Source organism: Dermacentor silvarum, chromosome 4 (genome assembly GCF_013339745.2).
Source record: "Dermacentor silvarum isolate Dsil-2018 chromosome 4, BIME_Dsil_1.4, whole genome shotgun sequence".
NCBI lineage: Eukaryota > Metazoa > Arthropoda > Arachnida > Ixodida > Ixodidae > Dermacentor > Dermacentor silvarum.
In genome coordinates, this window is record NC_051157.2 from 28,493,941 (window position 1) to 28,518,098 (window position 24,158).

Genomic DNA, 24,158 nt, shown 5'->3' on the forward strand with positions numbered 1-24,158 from the left:
CATTCGACGACCGCAGACAACCGCTGTCAAAACGCTGGCGTGAGCAAGCGCGCCAGCAGCAACGAGCGAAGGTTCATGCGGTCTATCGCTTCAACGGAAACTGAGCGGCGAAAGCACAGCGCATGCAAAGGTAGGAGCCGCGTGCAGATCGCTTTTAAGATGCGGTGCGCACGACCGCCCGCAGCCGCGCAAAGTACAAGCACGCATTTGCTGGCAGACTAGAAGCCGCACCCCCTCCCTCCCGCGCTGCCTTCCCGCTTTCCTCCTTTCGCGTGCGAGATTGAGTTACCAGTTTCCTTTGCGCCCGGTCGCAAGATACGCAGTTGGTGCCGCAGCACAACGTCTCCCCCCCCCCCATCGCTTTCTCCCATCCCCCACGGCCTTTCGCGCGACGGTCGTGTTTGCTCTCCACCGTGCGTTCGCTCTCCATGAAAGCGCGCGTCCCTCCCTCGCGCGCTTTCACTAGCACATGCAGCATACGGCGCGCAACGACTATTTTATCGCCTTGGACTTTATACGGGACCTCATGGCGACGACGACGGCGATGCCAACGGCAGAAATCAGCTTGGAGTGTCGATATAATTGCTATCGCAATAAAAACAATTACTCGGCATCCCAGCCCTGCGAAAGTGAATGTCCAGCAAAGCTGTTGAAAACCACCACTACAACTGTTGAGGGGGGTATGCAACGCTTTATGGCTTTAGAGTAATGGCAGTAATGCCGTGTTAGAATAATGGCAGTAATGGTAATTTTGACAGTACACCGCCGCACGGCGGTAAGCTTAAACCTCACTGTCCCGACGCGGGAGCCACCTGCGTCAACCTAAGGGTTGATCTTCAGGACCTGAATAAAGTTTATCATACCATACCGCCGCTGATAGCTGCGATGCAGCAACGTTGAAATCAGTTGCTAGGCTGGTTCTTTTATGTACGAAAGGCTAGGAACGTTACTCCCCCCGTCGCAAGCTGCTGTCGGCGCGGAATCTTGCGCAACAGTAATCTTTACCGGGAAACGTATGCGGAGAGCTCTACGTGCATCGCATTGCCATTAAGAGTGCCTTATCATGAATTATGCGGTTCGGATGAACATTTTTGCTTGTTCTTTACTGAAACGTTTGTTTTTCTGTATGTTGTATGCATGATTCTAAAGAATGTATGCGCTGTTCGCTTCACTTTACTGACTCCTTCAAGCCTCTGCTTTACGAGCCACTGCTCCTGGCCCTGCACTGTCACCGGGATCGGCTCAAATTTTTGCTGAAGAACTCGGACACGAAAAAATGCCGACCAACTAGAGGTATAACAGCCTCGCTATAAAAAATGCTGATATATAAGGTGATCCCGGTACTTACCATTGAATGATATTCCCTGATGTTTCCCCAGATCAAGTTGGGCTTCGGTCCCGGAATGCCCAACACATTGAAGTAGTTGAAGTGCCGCCACCGCCAACTTTAAGAAAAGAAGGTTAGCGCTGTTTTATCCACACGAGCATTTTGTGACCCAATAAAAATGTACTTTTAGTTCCTATAATCCCGCGTTTGAACCGTCCCATTCCAAAAGTCTATAGCTAAGCTCGGCACTTTGTTCTAGACAAGAGAAGTTCTTCTAGATACTGTATACATTTCGTTTTGTGATGTTCCTACGGCGGATCCAACAAGTCATAAGGCTAAGGAATTGCGGTCGTAGAAACCAGCCAGCGAGTGTGACGTGTCTTGCAGATGGGGAAGCAGTCTTGCGTACTTTAGGTTCATGTGCGCACCCATATATATCCTGCTGAACTGCAACTAACACACATATCAACTACACTGACACAGCGTTTTATAAGACGCATGGACATGCGACGAAGATTGTCCCACATGTCATTGTGATATCATTCATGGAAGGTTTGCAGCTACATAATTTTATTACGGCGAAAGCCTTACGTGTCTATGTTGGCGGTGCTCTTTCCGTGACATTTCCCTGACCGTGCAGTGATCTTGACTAAACTTCACCGTGAGGAAAAATGGCCAATGCCTCAAAGAGAAAAAAAACTCGTCTAAAACGCTCGGATTGACGTCAGATTTCTCAGGGAGGTTCCTGTAAACAAAGTAAATTAGGGGCTCTGAAAAGAAAATTTGGTAAATTTCGGTCTGGGTGGGAATCCAGCTCGGGTCTCCGCGGTGCGAGACGAGCAAGCTTCCCTGAAGCCACGGCTCCTTTTATTGCGATAGCAATTATATGGACACTTCAACCGGATTTCTGCCGTCGCCGTCGCCGTGAGGTTCCGTATAGATAAAATCTTCGCCGCGCGCCGTGTGCCCCAGCGGAAGCGTGCGGGGACGCGCGCTATCACGGAGAGCGAACGCACTCAATCTCCCACGCGCAAGCAAGGAAGCGGAAAGCCAGCGCCGGAGGGAGCAGGGGGGGGGGGGGGGGGGGGGGCACTTCTCTGCCAACAACCGCGCTCGTCGCTCGTCCGCACAGTCTCTTATCTCTCCCACGCGCACGCAAGGAAGCGGGAAGCTAGCGCCGGAGGGAGCGGGAGGGGGGGGGGGGGGGCGCTCTTCTACGCTGCCAACAACCGCGCTCGTCGTTCGTTCGACCGCACCGTCTCTTATCTCCACACGGCTCTGACCTTTATGCGCCGTGCATTCGCCGCTCAGTTTCCGTTGAAGCGATAGACCGCACGTACCTTCGCCCGCTGCCAGCGTTTTGACAGTCGTTGGCTGCAGTCATTCAGTGTGATCTATTCATGTTTGTTTGTGCGCGCTCACACCACGCTTGTTCATTCAGTTAGTAATAGTCGGGCCACATTTTCCAACGCACGCTACACATGAAATGCTGCCCAGATCGGCAGTGCAGCACTACAGGTGTGTCCCTCCGCACGCGCTGCCCACGGTAAGCGCTCCTCATCAACACCACCGTTTCACACGCGCCTTCTCGTGGTCATCGAGTCTCTCTTCATGTCGGTCTACTTACGCCGCAGCACACCTGCTTACTTAATCAGCTCATGTTTACTACAATTCATATTGCTACCAAGGCCGCTCACCTTACTTCGTATGACATTGCTGTGTTGCTATCGCATTCATTGCTTCGCCCTTAGGGCGAAACTGTGACATTTTTATTTATTACGATAGCAATTATATGGACACTCAAAGAGGATTTCTGCCGTCGGTGTCGTCGTCGCTGTCGCCGTGAGGTTCCGTATGACGTCAACGGCGATGAAATCGTCGCCGCGCGCCGGACGCTGTATGTGCGAGTGAAAGGGCGCGAGGGACGCGTGCTTTCACGGGGAGCGAACGCACGGTGGAGAAAAACGCGCGTTCTGCGCCGTGCTCCCTGAAGAGCTGCAGAATTAATCGTCTCTTTCCTCCTTTACAATCACCATATATATAGAGAGAGAGAGCTAACGCGACTTCTTCCGTCGCGCGAAAGGCCGTGGGGGGACGGGTAGGAAGGAGGGAGGGAGGGAGCGGAGGTGACGTTTAGCTGCAGCACCAAATGCGTATTTATCTAAACTACAGCGTACTAGAAGAGTATTCTAGTACACTGTAATATAAACCTCCGAGCCGCCCCCAGAGGTCCTGGCAACAGTCACCAACACCGCGCGCGTTCGGTGCGAACGCGGGAAAAACGGCGACGGCGCCGACAATAGTTCTGCACGTTGCTGGTGCTGCGGCATGTCCCAGTTTATACAGCTCATAAAACTACTATCCTTACTCCGTATAGCTCTCTAAGTTGCTATCGCAAATTATGCTTCGCCTTTCGGGTGAAACTGCGACATTTTTTTCCTACATGGTATTTATTACATCATGTATATGCGAGAAAAATACTATACATGACAAACGCGCAAGCACTAGAAACACATCTCGTATTCATGGCCTAGAAAGGACCTATAAATAACGTTCAGCACACCATGCACATAAAAACTACAAGTAGCTTCGAACTTTAAAAAAAGCCAGCAGATCCCACGCCCTGTGGGAATCGATGTTATGCGAAGCAGTGTGCGGGGACCCCAAGTTAGTTCACCAAACGACCATGAGAGCACCAAGACGTAGGCGGCTGTTTCATGACCTAAATGACACGCATGTCATGACAGTCATGCCATGAGCCCTCAGGAGTACCTTTAGCTACGCCTAAGAAAACTTAAGGCGAAAGCCGTACTCATGCTCAAGACTATGACTTCGACCATCAGCCTCATCCGGGTTCCTTTCATTGGTCTTTGAGTGTTAATCATTTTTCGCTGAGTCATTGTACATTTTTGCTGAATCGTGGTCATGACTATGGCTTCTACTACCATCCTTAGTGTTTCCTTCACTTAGTACCCATGTCCGAACCCATTTCAGTGGTTTTTGAGTATTATTGTTTTTTCGCTTTGTCATTGTAATTTTAGGCGGCTGTTTCATGACTTGTAAGTCATGTCATTCATATCATGACCTATCATTTATGTTCGTCATACACTTGTCATACTATGACAATTTTGGTACCTACCAAGTTGATGAACCGACCATGAGAGCACCAAGACGTAGGTGGCTGTTTCATGACCTACATGACACGCATGTCATGACCTATTATTTATGTTCGTAACACTCTTGTCGTACTATGAAAACTTTGGTACATACCAACTTAACGAAACAACCATGCGAGCACCAAGATGTAGGCGGCTAGATAGATAAAGGGTTTTTCAATAAGAGCGGCTGGATGTTGAAATGGAATAAAACAAGCTGTGTGTGAGGAATTAACGAAATTCTTTTTTTTATTTGAAAGGACTATGTATGTCATTATGTATGAAATATAACCTCGTTAAAATATCCGCCGTGACTTCTCACGGGGGTACGGGTCCAAGTGGCTCCAATTTTCAATGACTCTGTCGCATAGATCCGGCTGAACTTGAGTTATGGCCTGGGTTATGTTGACTTCGTCGATTGCGGCTTATTGGCATAGACCAATGACTTCAGGAAACCCCACAAGAAAAAGTCTAGCGGGGTCAAATCGCACGATCTTAGTGGCCAATTCACGTCACCTCTGCGAGAAATAACCCTACCCTCAAATCATTCATGCAGAATGTCCATCGTGGCGTCCGCAGTGTGGCATGTAGCGCGGTCCTGCTAGAACCACATGTCGTCTACGTCCTTATTGTTCAATTAGGGACAAAACTAATCAGTAGTCATCGTTCTGTAGCGCTCGCCGTTGACGGCGATAGCCTCACTAATGTCGTTTTCAAAAAAGTATGGACCAATGACGCCACCGGCCCAAAATCCGCACCAAACAGTAACTAATTGTGTGTGCATTGCCACCTGGTGAACCTCGTGTGTATTGGCGTCGTGCAATATATGGCAGTTGTGCTCGTTAACATAGCCATTCATCTAAAAAAGCGCCTTGTCGCTAAAGATGATTTTTCGGCCTAAATTGGGGTCCTCTTCCAAACGCTCCGAAGCCCAGTGAGCGAACAAACGGCGTTGTCTATGGTCATTAACTTTGACCTCCTGGGTCAGTTGGATCTTGTACGGGTATAGGCAGGGATTTGTGCACACACCCCTAACACCCCCCCACCACCCCCCCCCCCCAGGAGGATCTGGACAACCCCCCAAAATTATTCTGGACCCCCCCCCCCTCCCCTCCTTCAGACAGACACTCATCCTGGAAAAATATTACGCTGAAACCATGTACTGTGGTAATCGCTTTAAGAAATATTTACTCTTTGCGGAGGTGGACGCTACGTGGCCCTAATTTTGAGGCCCAATTTTGATGTTCAGTGTGCAGACCACAGCGCGCAGACGACAGTGCTCCACTGCGACCTGCAGGGAGCGGAGAATCCTTGAGGTAGCGGTAAACAGTTGCGCGTGAATGAGATGCGAGATTCATGTTTGGTCTTTCTGTTTTTACATTTTTAAGTCAACGTACTCGTATGCACAATACGTACAGTATGAGCACTACCCCTGTGCTTAGTCGTAAAATTTACAATGTGGCACATTCCTCTCGTTATTGTTAAGCTCCAAATCACTAGACTGGGTAATGAGTAGAGTTGGCAGACGGTATCCTGGAGAGCTGGCTTCGCAGCAAGCACTCTTAATGATTGCGTGCGCGGTCGAGATAAAATGAATGCCCCCTGCCTTGTCATCAGCTGCAATGAACATGCTGCTTCTTCCCGTAGGAATTGCTGCCGTTGAAAGAAGCTTTTCCACCATGAACAGGCTCTTAACATCAGATAGTTGTCGCATGACGCCGGCCCATGTCGACGCGCTGATGAAAATTTCTATCGAAGCTCCAAGTATCTCCAATATTAGGAATGCAACATACGAAGAAAAGGATGAATATTTGCAGTATGTTGACCGAGCCTACATGAAAACAAAAATATTAACTTCAAATTTTAAGATAATATGCCATAAAAATTGATATTAACGATTAGAATTTATTTCATATCTCATTCTTAAATAAGAAAATCCTATTTAAGTATTTTTCCTTTTTCTACCCACTGCCACCCGATTCATGGCCGATTCATGGCCCGATTCATGGCCCTACTTAGTTGGTTGGGCTATACAAATATGCACCAAACCAAACCAATAACACAAACCTATAGTTTTCTTATTTATTTTGTGTTATTATTATTATTGCGAGAGCAAATATATGGACACTGCAAAGCGGATTTCTGCCGTCGTCGTCGCCGTGAGGTTCCGTATGACGTCCACGGCGTTGAAATCGTCGCCGCGCTCCGGACGCTGTATGTGCGACAGTGCGAGTGCAAGGGCGCGAGGGACGCGCGCTTTCACGGGGAGCGAACGCACGTCGGACACCCCACAGCGGAGCGATGGGAAGAGCTGCTGGCCAGCGAGAGCCTGGACGATCAGCTAAGTCTGATTGACAAGGCCCGCAGAGCGGCAGCCGCAAGCGGAGCCCTGGACTGAAGGCCCCCCACCGCAAACCAAGAACCTCCGACCAGCCGGAGTCTCTCCGAAAGAAATTTTAACACCAATAAATAAGTTATGCTCCGTGTGCTGCTGCTATCTTGAAAGCGATCTGCGACGTGGGCGAAGTGCCCGCCCACGCGGGCCTCATCTTCAAAGCGATCTGTAATGGGGACAAAGTGCATGCACCCAGTGCCGGTAGCTTCGTATGCGCAGTGCTTTCGACGTTTAGTTCGCGCTGACGCGAGATGAGACAGCGCGAAGGTCAATTTGCCTGCTGCTGGCGCGCTTTCTCACTCCCGCGTTTTCACGGCGACTTTCCGCGGACATCGAGCGAGATGTGTTCATGTTTACCTGTGCGCGCGTGACGCCGTGCTTATCTATTCAGTTAGTACGCGAATGTTTACAACTTTCTACGGCCCATTAAACTACAATCCTTGCTTCGTATAGCTCTCTACTAATTTGCTATCGCAATCGATGCCTCGCCTTTCGGGTGTAACTGCGACGTTTTTCGTGAATGTGGTAGCCACGGTTGGCCTAGTAATTTTTTTGGATATTGTATGTACCGGATTCTAGCGGACATGATGCGCATATATACTATTTAAATGCGAAGCATTTCTTGGCCATCATATGCCACTTTGAGAGTATCTATCTATCTATCTTTCCGCCTACGTCTTGGTGCTCTCATGGCGTTTTCGTTAACTTGTTATGTACCAAAATTGGCACAGTATGAAAAAAGCATATGCCGAATATAATTCATAGCTCATGACATGGGTATTATGACGTCTGTCCTGTAGGTCATGAAACCGCCGCCTACGTCTTGATGCTGTCAGGGTCGTTTCGTTAACTTGGTATGTACCAAAATTGGCATAATATGGCACGAGTGTAGGAAGAACATAAATGATAGTTCATGACATGAATTTCATGAAATGCATCTCATATAGGTCATGAAACAACCGCCTATGTCTTGGTGCTCTCATGGTCGTTTCGTTAACTTGGTAGGTGCTAAAATTGGCATAGTATGACAAGAGTTTAGGACGAACATACATGATAGGTCATGACATGAATATCATGACATGTCTGTCATGTAGGTCACGATGTAACCTCCTCGTTGTCGTTTCGTTAACTTAGTACCAAAATTGGCATAGTATGACAAGAGAGTATGACGAACATAAATGATAGTTCATGACATGAATATCATGACATGTGTGCCATGTAGGTAGGTCATGAAACAGTCGCCTACATCTTGGCACTATCATGGTCGTTTTGCTAACTTGGTATGTACCAAAATTGGCATAGTATGACAAGAGTGTATGACAAACATAAATGATAGGTCATGACGCGTGTCATATAGCTCATGAAACAGCCGCCTACGTCTTGGTGCTCCCATGGTCGTTTCGTAAACTTGGTAGGCTCCCCGCACACTGCTTCGCATAACATCGATTCCCACAGGGCGTACAATCTAGAGCACTGCACGGGCTCGGGCTTACCCGAAAGACTGGGCCGGGTATAACAGTTTTTTCACGGGCCCGGGCCGGGCTCGGGTTTTTTGACGCGGGCTCGGGCCGGGCTCGGGCTTTCTGCTGGTGTGCATGCAACGTGCAGCGAGTTATTCTCGGGCCTCTCAACTCTGAAAACATGTATTTTTCGGTTTCGGGCTGGGTTCGGGCCGGTTTCGAGCCGGGCTCGGGCCGGGCTCGGGCCTAAGGTAAAGGGGTGGCGGGCCGGGCCGGGCGGATAACGTAGAATATTTCCGGGCCCGGGCCGGGCCCGGGTCTTCCCATAAAAGTTTTGATCGGGCTCGAGCGGGCAGCCCAACGTAAAAACGGGCCCGGGCCGGGCCCGTGCAGTGCTCTAGTAGGACCTGCCGGCTTTTCTGTTTTTAGCTGTTATATTTTAATTGTATTGTTTAAAGTGTATGGCTTCTCTGTGTCTATTGTGCTTAGTATGTTTTTTTTTTTCTCGTGCAAAGTGATATTGTACTTAGTTTTGAAAACGTCTGCACTTTCTTCTTTCAATAAAACTTGTAGATTAAGAACTTGCTTCACTTTGTTCTGCATAAAAAAAAGAACAAACTTCGTGCAATCAAATGAAAACTCTAAACGCTGTCCCTTGTATTCTTGGAATGTTCAAACGTTGTGACTCAGTGCCATGGGTGTTAAAATATAGCACTGATTTTATAATCCCGAAAAACTAGGCGCACATTTCAGCCTTCTATACAGCCCTTGTTCGTGCCTGAAATTTTTGTATTAGGCACAACAATCTTTCCACACCGCAGAACTGGGATTACAGTCCCAATATACAGTTGTTTTTCATACACAAGAAATCTTAACTGAGACAAGTTTCAAAAATCTCGTTATTGAGTCGCGAAATTCTGCAAGCTTTAAAAGCGCGTCGTATAGAGAACACGGATATATATATATATATATATATATATATATATATATATATATATATATATATATATATATATATATATATATATATATATGTATGTATATATATATGTATGTATATATATATGTATATGTATATATTCGTGTTTTTTTACGGCGCCTTGGAACATAGGGTTCAACTTCATTTTTTTGCTTCGTTAAGTGCTATACAAATTACGAAATAGTGTGTTGACCAATTTCTAGCATTTGTTTGAAACTTGATGACAAATTAGAAAAAGAGGGCAGGAAAATAACAAGCTTGCGCCTATTTTTCTTTCTTCCAATAAACAATTTCCAACTTCTGTAAAAGTACTTGAAGACAATCTCATGATGAATTTCTTGTAAAAATGCGTTGCTATACTCTATTAATAATAAAGCTAATCGATTCCACAGCTACTGTAGTTCTCCACAAGAAAAATAGAAAGTTAACTATCATGGAAGCGGTCAGACAAGGAGACACAATCTTTCCAATGTTATGATTAGAAGTATTCAAGCTCTTAGACTTCGGAGGCTTAGGAGTGAGGATCAATGGTGAATATCTCAGCAACCTTCGGTTCGCAGATGACATTGGCCTGTTCAGCAACACTGGGGACGAATTACAACAAGTTATTGAGAACCTTAACCGAAAGAAAATCGCCGCCCAAGCACTCCGTACAGATGGTTAATCAGCGAAGCTGAAACGTGTGGCCCCGGTGTTTAGCAGTGGGTTAATTCCGACGCTGTATTGAAGCGTTTTTCAATTATTGGTTACATGTTTGTGTTTCTAGTGGAACACAAGCGCCAATGCCGGGTTTGATGCTGCTAACCACGACGCCGAGCTAACTCGAGATATCGAACACATGCGAAAACGGAGAGCCGAGGAGACGGCGTTGCGGGCAGAGCAGCGTCAACGTAGCAATGGCGGGAACGCGTTCATTAACGACGTCACTAACGGCGCTGCCAATGGCACGCGCGCTTGGGTGCGATGTAGAGAACGACGTAACTGACGGCGCAGCCAATGGAGACGTTTATCGAAACATGTGGCGAATGGTTGTTCGTTTTGCCTAGTCATATACAGTTTTCGTTGTAAAAGTGTAAGAGTGGGGTTGAAGATTAATATGCAAATGACAAACATAATGTTCAATAGCCTGGCAAGGGAACAAGAATTCCGCATCGCCAGTCAGCATCTAGAGTCCGTAAAGGAATACGTTTACTTAGGTCAATTACTCACAGGGGACCCTCATCATGAGAAGGAAATTTACAGAAAAATAAAATTGGGTTGGAGTGCAAACGGCAGGCATTGCCAAATCCTGACTGGGAGCGTACCACTGTCGTTGAAAGGAAAAGTGTACAATCATTGCATTCTACCGGTGCTAACATATGGGGCAGGAACTTTGAGGTTAACAAAGAAGCTCGAGAACAAGTTAAGGACCGCACAAAGAGTGATGGAACGAAAAATGTTAGGCGTAACGTGAAGAGAGCGGAAGAGAGCGGTGTGGATCAGAGAGCAAACGGGCATAGCAGATATTCTAGTTGACACTAAGAGAAAGAAATGGAGCTGGGCAGGCCATGTCATGCGTAGGGTAGATAAACAGTGCACCATTAGAGTTACAGAATCGGTGCCAAGAGAAGGGAAGTGCAGTCTACGACAGCAGAAAACTAGGTGGGGTGAACAAATTAGGAAATTTGGAGGTGGGAGTTGGAATCAGCTAGCGCAAGACAGGGATTATTGGAGATCACAGGGAGAGGCCTTCGTCCTGCAGTGGACACACGAACAGGCTGATGATTATGATGATGAAAATGTACTTAAAAGTCCCTAGTTGTCTCTCGCGGAACTCAAGCATGCGCAACTTTTCAGCAAACAAGAGAAAGATCTTGCGCGAGCCCGGCCCGCCTAGTAGGGCGTGTTCAACAGACATTATATCGTTCCAGTTTCCTCCGGCAGGCGGCGCTAAGCGTATCGAAAGCGCACTGCTCCCTGACTCCAGACAGCCATTACGGAGACTTTCTTGAACAAAGCGAAAGTGCATCATGTGGTTGCCACATTAGTAGAAACCAGGAAGCAGCGTCATCACGAAAGAACACTAAAAAGCGGGCAGATATGGAAGCTTGGACGAGTTGGTAATAAGCGACAGGCAGTGAGTAAAAGTGCGCCGACTTAAACATAATTGCGCAGAAACCGTAGAGGATTATTGTATATATGTAAGCAAATAGCACGAACGAACGAACAAACGAAAGAACGAATGAGCTATGTGAACGATCCAATAAACACACGACTAAAAGAACAAACGAACGAACAAACTCTCAAGGCGTGACAGCCCCCCCCCCCCCTCCCCACTCTTTACAACCCTTCCTCCCTCCTCTCACCTCAATTCGGTAACGCCGCAGTCCACGTCCTTTCCCTCTGTGCCTGTGTATGGCAAGTTAAAGCTCCTCGGTTTAAACGTTCTTGGGTTTTACAGGTCATAACAGGGCAGTATTCCAGGCCCACTATTGTTTAATATCTATCTTAATGACATTGTAAATATTAATTGCGAGGGCAAATATATAATATATAGCTGATGATACCAGCATACTTTTTTCAGGACATGATATTCACGAGCTTATAAGAACTTGTAATGACACAATGAAAATGCTAGAGAGATGGTCAGCAGCAAATGCTATGCGTATTAACGAAAATAAAACAAAAGCTGTTATATTCCGACCAAAAAATAAAATTGTTCCACCTCATCAAGACATAGTACTGGGTACTCAGACTATTGAAATAGTTCACCATTTTAAATGTCTGGGCATATTTTTTTCCGCCAATTTATCCTGGGATTGCCACGTAAGACATGTCCTGCAAAAATTAGCTCAGGTGAGAGGTGTAATTGGTCGGCTTCGATACTTACTTCCAAAAGGAATCAAGCTTCTGCTCTATCATTCGCTCTTTAGCTCTCGTTCAAATTATTGCCAACTAGTATGGGGTACAACGACGGTCACTAATCTTAATCAAATATACCTATAGTTCAGAAAAAATGTATTAGGCATATTTTCAATGCATATTTTGCGGCATCTACTAATGTTTTATTCTGCAGTTCATGAATAGTCAAACTACACTAGACATACAATTATACGTTAAGCAGGAAATTCAAATTAGAAACTCGTAAGAACATAACAAATTTGCGCGTTTTGGCCAATTTAAGAATTAGGCATTTAAATTATCCCACGCGTCATGGAGAAAATTGGCAGGTAGACACAGTACGGTTAAACTCCGGAAAAGAGCTCTTGTCTTACACTCTTCCCTCCCTCCTGAATCACTATGACCTTAACAATTTTGACTTGCTTAATTGTTCATATCAGGATATCCGCAAGGTATATACAGTGATGTATAGCTCTGAAATTTCTACTGCTTAATACCTGTTTTAATACAAACCTTGTCTCATTTATCATAACCATAATCGTATCGAATTGTTTCATCTAGTTGTATGTAACTGTTTGTAACAAATTGATTTCTATACTGTGTTTTTTCCCCTTGTATTTTCAGTGTATGTATGCTAGATATTTGTATTTGATCGCATTTCAGACATTTCATTTTCTCTAAGAAACTGTTTTGTATCTTGCGTCCTGTCACCGCCCACAAAGTCTTATCAACAATAAAACGCTTAAAAAATAGCGCCAGTTGTGATATTGACGGAATTCAAATACGTCCTGTCAAAGACGTGTCTGATGTTTTATCACGCCGATTTTAGCAGATATCTTTAACATTTGTTTAACAAACTCTGTTTTTCCTTTAAATATGCAAATAGCAAAAGTGACCGTGCTTTATAAAAAGGGTGACCGAAATAAATTTGGCAATTATAGACCGGTGTCTATCTTGCCTGTGTTCTCAAAGGCCTTCGAAAAAATTCTGCACACTCGAATTGTAATACACTCGACGATTGTAATAACTGCTTAAACTTTTCTGTATTAACTTTACATTTCCATACCTTAGTGTGTGGCCTATTGTACTTCGCTGTCTGTTAAGTGTCAATTTTTCTTTCATTCATTTTACGGTAGTGCTGATACCGCTCCGGAATTTTTCTATGGGGCTGTGACCTAGTCAAGCTGTTCTGACAAACAGCTTTTTGTCACAGTCCTTCTTTCTGTATCTTTTACAGAGTGAAAATAAACTTGATTGATTGATTGATTGATTGATAACCACGATCTGATTATAAGACGCGCCGTAGCAGGGGACTCCGGATTAATTTTGACCTCCTGGGGTTCCTACACGAGCAAGCACACGACCGTCTTTCTTTTTTTTTTTATCTTCGGCCTATCGAAATGAGGCCGCCGTGGCTGGGATTAAACCCGGCGATTTCTAGAAAAAGCGCTGATTTCCGAGTGATTTTATTTGCATGAAGAGCTGATAGTCACGTGATAATGTCGGCATTAAAGCGACACTGGTGCAAAAAAAAAAAACATGAATAAAAACGAAGCATACGGTACTCTCTTCATGTCCCTTCTATATTTAATTAAGTATATGCACATTTTGAACACCACCTAAATCTAAAAAGCGGATCACGAATGCATGTCTTATGCAACGTGTCTCTATCTCACGTGCTGTACCGCCGTCGTAGGTCATCGGGTATAGCGTCGTGCTTTGGAGCACGAAGTCGCGGGTTCGTCTCCCTACTGCGACGGCAGCATCTCGACTGGTCTCGGAGAGCATAGAGTAGGAACGCACTTGTATCTTTCTTTAGGAACACATTAAGGCGGTCAATATGGCCTGCACTCACTCACTCACTCACTCACTCACTCACTCAATCAATTAAATCATTATTAATGTCTGCCTCCTATGGTATTGTGCACATCAGTCGAGTGTGTACTCACATGAGTAGTGCTGTGAGCAACGACCCAGCGCAAATCAGCAAGCCTACCGTGACAAACATTGCGAGCGCTCTAACGTTACGAGGCGTTCACCAAACGCATTTATACCTTCAAGGTGAGGAGGAAACGAGGGACCATATGATGGCGCGTTCGCCTCATTTACCGCCGTCAAGGTAAGCCGCATTTAGTTGACCGGCGTGTCGGACGGCATAGCTCGTCAAGTTTTGCACGGGTGAGCCGAAAACACCTGCGTCCTCTTCTGTGTACAGCGCACAAGGTTGCATTGCTTGCGGCAAAAGAGGCTTATGAAATGGATCATGACGTAGGGCTCCACTTGCCACGCGGGGACGGCAGCCAATATATGAGCGGACTGCGCATATGAAACATCTGTGGCCTTAGGCACATGCACAGAGTGCAACGTTCTCGCTTCACGTTCCACAATATTTGAAAACATAGAAAAGAAATTACCACGTACGGCATGTAGCACTATTCACCTCTTCAACTGGACAACTCAATTTAAGATGGGGACATCCACAATAAATAACCACACGCAATTAGTCAGAGCCGGTGTTTATTGAATAAATTTACATGTAATTTTCCATTCTGCTCCTTTGACGCGGCTCCACGAGTACATGGTTACTAGCGGCAACGCGGTGGCATACATGTCCTATCCAAACCAACGACGGCGGGCGAAGGGAATAGAAAATGAAATATAACGTTAGAAAATTCGGTCTCAGTAAGGGAATTTGCAGTAATCAACTCTAATAGTTAAATATCCATGGACGCACGTTGTAATGGTAGTGCTTGTGATTAATATCTCAGGGAGACGTCCCGGCCCACTGCCATCGTGAAAATGCGAAATGTCAGTTACATTGCGCGAGTACATCGGCGCACAATTCAGGAACCTGAAACAGTATAGATTGCTCGGGTGCGGCCAACCTAATCCAACCCCGAAACATTTAAGTGCCACGCGTTAAAATATTAATGCGTGAGCATTAAGAGTGTCAAAGCGGAAAAAATTGCATGAGTGTGAAGTTTGGGGAGCCGGTCACGTGGTAGAAGCAGACAGGAAGTGGGAGGGGTTAGAAGAGCGTGAATACCTGTGTATACCGGGTGTTTCAGCGAACTACTTTCAAAGTTGTTGAAAGGTTGCTTGTGGCAAATAGCTCGATTCTAGTTCATGAGTTAGTGTACTCGAAGAGGCGGACATTACTTGCACTACAGTGGCTAGAATGGGGAAGTGTGTTGAACGCGCCGGCTCGCGCGTGCCAGTTTGGGAGGAATACGCCAGGTGGCGCTGACACACGCTTACACGAAACAAAAAGGACAATGGAGGTTTACAAGAATGAGAAGAAAGAAATTAGAAGGGAAAATCTGTACGATAACACAAAGGGCAGTGCCTTGCTATTTGAGGCTCGAGCCGGTTGCCTAAGGACCAAAACATATCGTAATAAATATTCGGAACTAGATGAGACATGTGTATGCTACAGTAAAGATCCAGAAACCCCTCAGCACATCCTGATGGAATGCGACGGGATCCACCCAGCGAGAACCGTAGGCAACGTGCAACTCCCAGAAGCGCTTGGGTTTAAAGTGGAAGGAAACATAAACAGATCAGCCGTAGAGATCAGCAAGAGACGATTGGAGTACTGGTGGAAAAAAAGCAGGGAAAAGATGGATACGACCTGATCTCTTAAAATCATAGGCAGCGGTACAAGGTAAATTTTTGAAAAAGAAAAATATTAATGAGAGGTATACAAAAATGCTAGATAAAGAACATGTATAGCATACCTGATTAAATCAAGCAGCCTAGGTGACTATTTGTCGCCGCCCCGTTTCAAAGGGGATGCCAATAAATCATCATCAACGTAGCGGGAGCGCAGCAGGAGCAGCGTGCCAAAGAGATAAGTTTTCTTATTTTATATATTGCTCTGTTTTTTTAGGAGGGTTAGCTTAGCCAAGCAATCTTTACAAATTATTTTCATGCTTTTTCACTCTCTTGGTCTTCTCGCTTAGACAAAAGTAGGTAACGAATAATTGTTTTTTTTTTTTTGTCACATCTACGCCTTGTTAGTACGAGATGATGGTTGGTATTAGGGGGAACCCACGCGTGCGTTGTTCCGAGTGCGAGCGTTCTTACGCGTTGAAATAAACGCGGTTTAAGTCAGCACGCGAAGCGAACGCTGCAGATTTTATCTGTAGGATGTGTGTGCTAGGGTCGCGGCTAGACCGTCTAGAGCAGGAGAAGGATAAGCTAGCTGAGCGGGTTGGAAAGCTAGAAAAGGAACTTGAAAGCGAGCAGAAGCAGAGGAAGGAGGTAGAAGAAAAGCTAGCTAACGCAGAAATGCAGCTGAGGGCCACCATTCCGAAAAGCAACGGTGAACGCATCGAGGCGAGCACCGCGAACGGAGCTGGCTCCGATGCGAGTGCAGAGACAGCCGAACCCGCCACGCCAGGAAGCAGTGGCGGAAACGTCAGTGATGGTCACGAAGGGGATACCAATGACGCGGCCGCGGGAGAAAACAAAGCCATGGGCAAGGATAGGGCATTGTGACCTCGGGGGCAGCTTTCGGCGGTGAGGGGGAAGAAAAGCGTGGAGTTGTCTTTGTTGGGGATTCCAACATGCGTAAAGTAGAACCGGCGATAACAGAGAGGGTAGGTGCAGGCGAACGAGTCCAGGTTAGCGCTCTCCCGCGAAAGCCGATTAGAGAGGTGACAGCGAAGGCCAAGGAACCCATGTGGGACACAATGGAGGAAAGACACCTAGTGGTGATAATGGGCGGAGTGATTGACGTACTGCACGGACGAGGGGCAGGGATCACAAAGCAAATAGCCAAAGGTGTCACCGACCTGCTGAATGTTTCAGAGGAAGTACAAATCGCGGTGTGCACGGTGCCAGAGGTTGAAAGGCAGGGTTATGAAATTGGAAGGGCAGTTCTTGCAGTAAACAGGGAAATTTGGACTCTAGCTAAAGCAATGAATTTTACGGTCATTGACATCAACCGAGAAGTGCACCGAGCAGACCGCGAAGGCGCTTTTGTGCGTGACGGGATAGATTTTAGTGAAAGGGTAGCAATACCGGTCGGACGTCGATTCGCGGTGCGAGCTGTGGCTTTTTTAGGCGGGCCCCAGGCACTCAGGAAGCAGGTTTAAATATTGAACGTAGCGAAAAACCAGTAAAGGGCAGAATTAGACGAGCAGTAGTCAGGAAAAGACGCAGAAAGGATAAGAGTAGAGAAGGTAAAATTTGCTAAATTAACATGCAGGGTGGTCGCAAGCAGGAAAAATGGCTGGAAATTCAAACGCAGCTGAATGATGAAGCGATTAGCGTGTACGCCTTGACCGAAACGCATCTAGGAGATTTGGAGCAGCCGCCTGTTATTCACAATATTGTATGGGAAGGGTGCAACAGAATGACCGGGTCAAGGAAAGGCGGAGGCGTACTAATTAGGCGAGGTCTGAAGTGGCGAAGGGTAAACGAGACATGTAAAGAGCATTTATGGATTAGCGGCACATGGCAAGGTAAAAAGACGTGGCTGAGAGTAGCTTACCTATGGACAGGTAGTGATTGCAGAGAAGAAAATAAGAAATAGATTGATTGCATTAGAAGCGATATTAATGAGTTCAGTAAATCGGGCCAGGTGATGTTAGTGGGAGATATGAACGCACACATGGACGATTTAGATGGATATACTGATTACAACGGCTCTCTAGTTCTGGATCTGTGTGATGAACAGAACCTTATAGTAGTTAACAGGGAGTATAACAACCATATTATCTTCTAAGCGTCTGCCTGGCCTGAACCCATTCTGTAGTTCCCCCAATACATCGTTTTTCTCCACCCACTTCGACAGTTCTAATTTTATGGCTTGCATTGCCATTCTATATATCACCGACGTTACTGTAACTGGCTGAACAGATCCAGCAACAGCAGAGAGGCCAGGGAGATCAAAATTTAGCATGGAAAGCTTTTATTGGAAAAAGGCAGCAGAAAATGTCCCTAACAACACGGCAGCAGGACCCGATGAAATCCCAATACAGCTAATCAAAAACCTCGGTCGAAAAAGCAAGGCACTGCTGACTAATGCCATAGAGCAAGTGATTATAACAAAGAAAATTCCCGTTGGATGGCCTGAAAGCAAGATGAATCTCATCTACAAAGGCAAAGGAGATAAGGATAAGACGAACTCTTACAGGCCAGTTACAGTAACGTCGGTGATATATAGAATGGCAATGCAAGCCATAAAATTAGAACTGTCGAAGTGGGTGGAGAAAAACGATGTATTGGGGGAACTACAGAATGGGTTCAGGCCAGGCAGACGCTTAGAGGATAATATGGTTGTACTAACTCAGTGCATAGAGGTTCCAGTAGCTCCGAAAATACCTTTATGGATAGCATTTCTAGATATTAAAGGAGCTTATGACAATGTAGACAGGGAATTGTTGTGGGATATTCTTAATACGAAGGCATAGATGATGATTTCGTGGAGCCGCTGAGGGAGATATATAGAGACAACCAAGTACAAGTGGTATGGGAAGGTCGAAAAGGTAATGAAATGGTGGGAATTCACCAAGGATTGAAGCAAGGATGCCCTCTGTCACCATTGTTGTTCACGCTTTACGTCAAGGGTATAGAAAGGCGACTGGAAAACATTGAATTAGGTTTTGATTTATATTACATGCGTAATGGACAAATGGTGCAACAGAAGGTCCATGGACTGATGTACGCAGACGACATTGTGCTACTAGCGGACAATAAAAAAAGATTTACAGATACTTGCGAATATCTGTGGGAATGCAGCAACAAATCTAGGTCTTAAGTTTAGCACAGAGAAATCAGGAATTATGATCTTTAATGAAGAGACGAGTAACTTCGTGGTGTCAATTAAACAGCAAGTAATACCCATAGTGAAACAATATAAGTACCTCGGCGTACACATAAACGAAGGAAAGAATTACTCAAGCAATCACCAAGGTAATCTGAAAATAAAGGGGAAGCGGAATGCAGCAATAATGAAACACAGAGCACTGTGGGGCCACAATAAGTATGAGGTGGTGCGTGGAATCTGGAAAGGAGTAATGGTGCCAGCGCTAACATTCGCAAATGCCATTCTATGCTTAAAATCGGATATCTTGTCGGGTTTGGAAGTTAACCAAAGATCAGTAGGCCGGTTGGCTTTGGGAGCCCACGGTAATACCACAAATGAGGCAGTTCAGGGTGACATGGGTTGGGCCTGTTTTGAAGTCAGAGAAGCACAGAGCAAAATTAGTTTTGAACAGAGGCTCAGGAACATGGATGAAAATAAATGGGCGGCTAAAGTGCACAAGTTTCTCTACATGAAAAGCATGGACACAGAATGGAGGAAGAGGTCAAGGAAGTTGGCAACCACGTACAGGATAATCGAAGCCGTAAATAGACAACCAGGAGTCATCAGAAAGAAAGTGAGAGAAATAGAGACCGTGGATTGGATGCAAAGATTGTAAACAAAAAGGACAATGGAGATTTACAAGAATTAGAAGAAAGAAATAAGAAGGGAAAATCTGTATGATAACACAAAGGGCAGTGCCTTGCTATTTGAGGCTCGAGCCGGTTGCCTAAGGACCAAAACATCCCGGAGCAAATATTCGGAACTAGATGAGGCATGTGTATGCTGCAGTAAAGATCCAGAGACAACTCAGCACATCGTAATGGAATGCGACAGGATCCACCCAGTGAGAACCGTAGGTAACGTGCGACTCCCAGAAGCGCTTGGGTTTAAAGTGGAAGGAAACATCAACAGATCACCCGTAGAGATAAGCAAGACACGATTAGAGTACTGATGGAAAAAAAGCAGGGAAAAGATGGATACCACCTGATCTTTTAAAATCATAGGTAGCGGTACAAGGTAAATTTTTGAAAAAGAAAAAGAATAATGAGAGGTATACAAGAATGCTAGATAAAGAACATGTATAGCATACCTGATTAAATCAAGCAGGCTAGGTGACTATTTGTCGCCGCCCCGTTTCAAAGGGGATGCCAATAAATCATCGTCATCATCATCATCACGTCGGCCGCGACGGCGGCTAGCCGCCGCAGTGCAAGCGCACTGCGTGGAATGCGATCGTCCGCGAGCGCAGCCGAATATGCAATAACAAAAAAAAGAAAGCTTTGTAATATATATTCTCGCTCGTGCATGGCGGCAAATGGCGATAGAGTGGCTATGCTAGCCCTTTCGTAATTGAAAGGCGCCAAGGTAACAATCCGGTTGAGCACGCGTCGATGGTAGAATGTAGCTTGCTTTAGACGATTTACTCCGGCTGGCACCTTATCTAACGTAAAGCAAGAAAATTCCCAGTGGTAACTCGGAAGCAAACATTTTATTTTTTGACGCACTGTTTACGCAAACAACTAATTTTTGAAGAGTGGCTCACAATCCGTTTAAAACAAACCATTGTCCGTCATCGATTATTTTTTGCTACGCGACGCACCTGAGCTGATGCTTTTTTTTTTTTTTTCACGAGAAAAAAAAACCCTTTTTAATTGTTGACAAACTGTTGAAACAGAACGTTGTCAGCCTTATGTTATTCTCTTCTAAGTGACGCGACTGAGCTTCAGGTGCTTCTTTTCACGGGAAGACTCTCTCTTTGTTGAGTGCCTTCGTGTAGAAGGGAAAACGGATGACCAAAAATAATTTTGTGACTTGGTTGGTAAGGCTGGGGCCATGCGGCGCACAGCCCAATATGACTTCGTTTTTGTGCAGACAGTAGACAAGCTCTTCCAAGCTGTCACTGTGCAGCTCGTTGTAACTGAACCACATCGAAAACAGTGGTTTCAAGGGCGTCTATATACAAATGAGAAGAGTTTCTCCGAAGGGTGAATGAGGCCCCCATTGACGCAGAACTTGGCGAACATCGCCACCTGTTCGATGGATTTGCCGGTGGCAACAAGGAGCTCGTCAAAACATTTCTTGCACACAGACTACCGGGTATTTACCCTGTCATGCAGAAGACTAGCCGCGAGTCGCTCATCTATTCACGGTAATCATGGTTGGGTAGGATTGCGGATTCATAACGACAGACTGGTGGGCTAGTTGGTATGACATTATTTACACAGTAGCGCAGAAGCACACGGACGGCGAAAGAAACAGACGGGACACAGCGCTAAGAACTGAGTGTTTGTCGCGTTAGGCGCCTGTGTCAGTTGAACTTGCTAGGTATATTTGTTTGTGTGTCTTCCTTGCACATTCCTTTTGTGTGGTGATATATATATATATATATATATATATATATATATATGCTGTCGTCAAGTACTAAGCACTCAGTTGTTAGCGCTGTGTTCCATCTGTTGCTTTCACCGTCCGTGTGCTTCTGCGCCATATATTGCGTAAATAAAGCACAGACTTCTTTATGATGTGAGAAGCTACTTCAACCTTCCCACTATCCAGCAGTGCGTCCTGTTCATGGTCTGTATCTTCAATGCTGATGAGAAGTGTCAGATCGCCCCCTTCACAGTTGCCACTGCTGGGAGCTTTGACCAAATCGTAGAAATTAAGACAGTTCACGGTGAGCAAAAATTGGGCAGCAGTACGATAGTAGCATCCAGACACGAAACAACGTTTTCGCACCATTAGTGCACATATAGACTGGCTGCAGCACAAAAAGAAACGAACGTAACTTTCCACAGGTCAGGGCGGGCGGTGTCACTGAAGCAGCAGAGCCGGCGCGACTTGCATCGGGCGACGTGTCAACGACAGCGCGCGCCCCCTCGCGGTTCCCTGCCGGCGGCTTCAATGAGCCCCGTAGGCGCTGCCTGCCGCTCGGCACACTTCCCCATTCTAGCCACTGTACTTGCACAAGAAGTTGAAATGCATAATCGACTAATTCAAAAAATTCGCTAATTTAGTTTTTTAACTAATTACCTTATGGCCCATATTGCAATTTACAAATTCTAGCCGTTGAGTTCGCAAGGCGGATCCAAATGGAACGAATTCTCAGGATGACACCAGTTTCGAGATGTTGTTACGGTGGAGGGAAAGAACAAGGTGACACGAACTAGAGGAAGACGAAGACTGGCCGCTGGGAGTACGCCGTATAAATCAGTTGTAAATATACATTGTTCTACACTCGTGGGCCTCCTTTTTGGTGGAGGTGCGGTGGAGGGCTTTTTGGTCCTGCAACATTTTGGTGGAGCTGCGGGGTAACTCGTTGCTTCTCGTGCCGCTTTCGCATTGACTATATACCGTCCTACCTTAAAGACATTGGTAGAACAAGCATTCAGGGGCGTTGGTTTAATATCCAACGTGACGCACATAGTGGCGGCGAATGGCTGTAGGGAACGGCTTATGGCAATGGTTGTTTAGGGCTATTCACAGTGGAAGGTTGCGAATCAGCTTCCGGAGCGTTCATTTGCCAAAGTGCGCAGAACAATCCATGGTCCCCTCGCAGGCGTTGATACCATCCCATACTGGCTTAGTTCCATGGTTCCCTGAAAGAACAAAAAAAAAAACACAAAGAAAATAACGTTTACGCCGAATAGGTTTTTAACCTCGTCTTATGAACGACCGCTTCCGGAAAACGCAATTTGCTTCCGTAAGTAGCGGTCACCAGTGATACATTGCGTCACCTTTATGATTAAATAATTAGTAAACTGTCATTCATCAAAGCCGCTTACCATAGCCTGTCTTTTTTTTTTCAATCTTGACATTTTATGTAGACTTACTTAATTGCGCGTGTGACTGCTTTTTTTTTTAGATTCTTAAAGGTACTATGCTCCTGCAAACTAATATTTCTCGCTCTACGCGGTAGCTTAGAAGATGTAACATGTAGCATAACGCTATACATTACTACTGACCGAATGAGTGACTTCTTCTACGTCACTGAGCCACATACCAGTTACTACTCATGAGAGGCACGATTGATTGCCTTTATTACCTTAAGGCAACACGTTGGCAGGGCACCTGATTTCTAAAAAGTAATAGTGAGGTGTGTGTTGGAGAGGGTGGCGCCATATATGACCCCAGCTTCTCCTTCTCGCATAGCCAAACAACATATATCAAAGTTAGGCCGGTATAGAAAATATACAAATGAAACACAACGCTAAAGCACAAATTAATTATGATAATCAAAGAAAACGCGAGTGTTATTTGATTGCACACACATTGGAATGCTGCAGGGAATCAAACCGGTGACGTCATAGTCATCAGGAGCCTTCTTCAAGATTGCACCAATCAGCTTCAGTATTGTAGTAGAACTACGCTCCATACATACACTTACAACGGCACGAGGTGCAGCAACCGATCGCTTAGACGAAGTGACACTGCTAAAGCACATTCCTCTGTTACGCTGCCTCTTTGCCGGATATACGTCGACATTCCAGATTTCCTAGGCTGCGGAAATTAAATTACTTACTACGGTATAAAATAGTCGTAATTACGACATTTTTTGAGTCTCTGTTTAGCTATAGCTCTGCGTGTTTAGCTACACCTCCTTTAGCTACACATGCAGAACAACCCAATTATTATATGCTTAAACAAATCCAGTTAGTAGATTACAACTCCGAAGTCTGTTTCATGTGTCTGCTCTGTCTCCCTTTTGCGTAGACCTTGCTCAGTGACACAGTAAAGCAGACTCGGCCGCTGCAGTGATCGACGAGACCCAAAGCGAGGTTTGCTGAGCTTTCGGTCGAGAACTACAAACGCACAGTTTCGCGTGATACCACCACTGGCCCAACAGGCATAACATTAAGCTGCGAGGTTAATAGACCCATTATTTGTAGTGCAATGAAATCACCCTCACCTTCTGAGAGGGGCCCAATTCCATCCGGTACTTCTGGACCATCCTGGCCACGGTGTACCTTAATTTCAGCAATGCCAGCCTCATTCCAACGCAGTTTCGAGGACCGGCTCCAAATGGGATGTGTGCTGCTTTCGTAAATGAGGTCTCATTTCCTGGTGAAAACCTGTGTTGCAGAAACAAGGACATGGTAAAGCAGTAATTAAAATTACAAACGTTCAACGTGCTTCAGTTACATCTCTGTT

The 24,158-nt window shown here is 45.7% G+C and overlaps 2 protein-coding genes across 3 annotated transcripts in view; both read right to left on the reverse strand.

Moving 5' to 3' along the window:
• The window catches only part of LOC119449671 (cytochrome P450 3A14), a 43,142-nt gene extending 28,950 nt beyond the window's left edge, over positions 1-14,192 (reverse strand). Inside the window, exons 1-2 of the mRNA XM_037712893.2 lie at positions 14,146-14,192; positions 1,349-1,445 (exon numbers count right to left, since the gene is read on the reverse strand). Of these exons, the coding sequence (XP_037568821.2) occupies positions 1,349-1,351 (3 nt within the window). The 5' untranslated portion in view covers positions 1,352-1,445; positions 14,146-14,192. The remainder of the gene's footprint in view (positions 1-1,348; positions 1,446-14,145) is intronic.
• Positions 14,193-22,394: 8,202 nt separating this feature from the next.
• The window catches only part of LOC119449672 (cytochrome P450 3A8-like), a 33,279-nt gene continuing 31,515 nt past the window's right edge, over positions 22,395-24,158 (reverse strand). For both annotated transcript variants that reach the window (XM_037712894.2, XM_049665363.1), the window contains exons 13-14: positions 23,917-24,079; positions 22,395-22,606 (exon numbers count right to left, since the gene is read on the reverse strand). In XM_037712894.2, the coding sequence (XP_037568822.1) occupies positions 22,508-22,606; positions 23,917-24,079 (262 nt within the window). In that variant the 3' untranslated portion in view covers positions 22,395-22,507. The remainder of the gene's footprint in view (positions 22,607-23,916; positions 24,080-24,158) is intronic.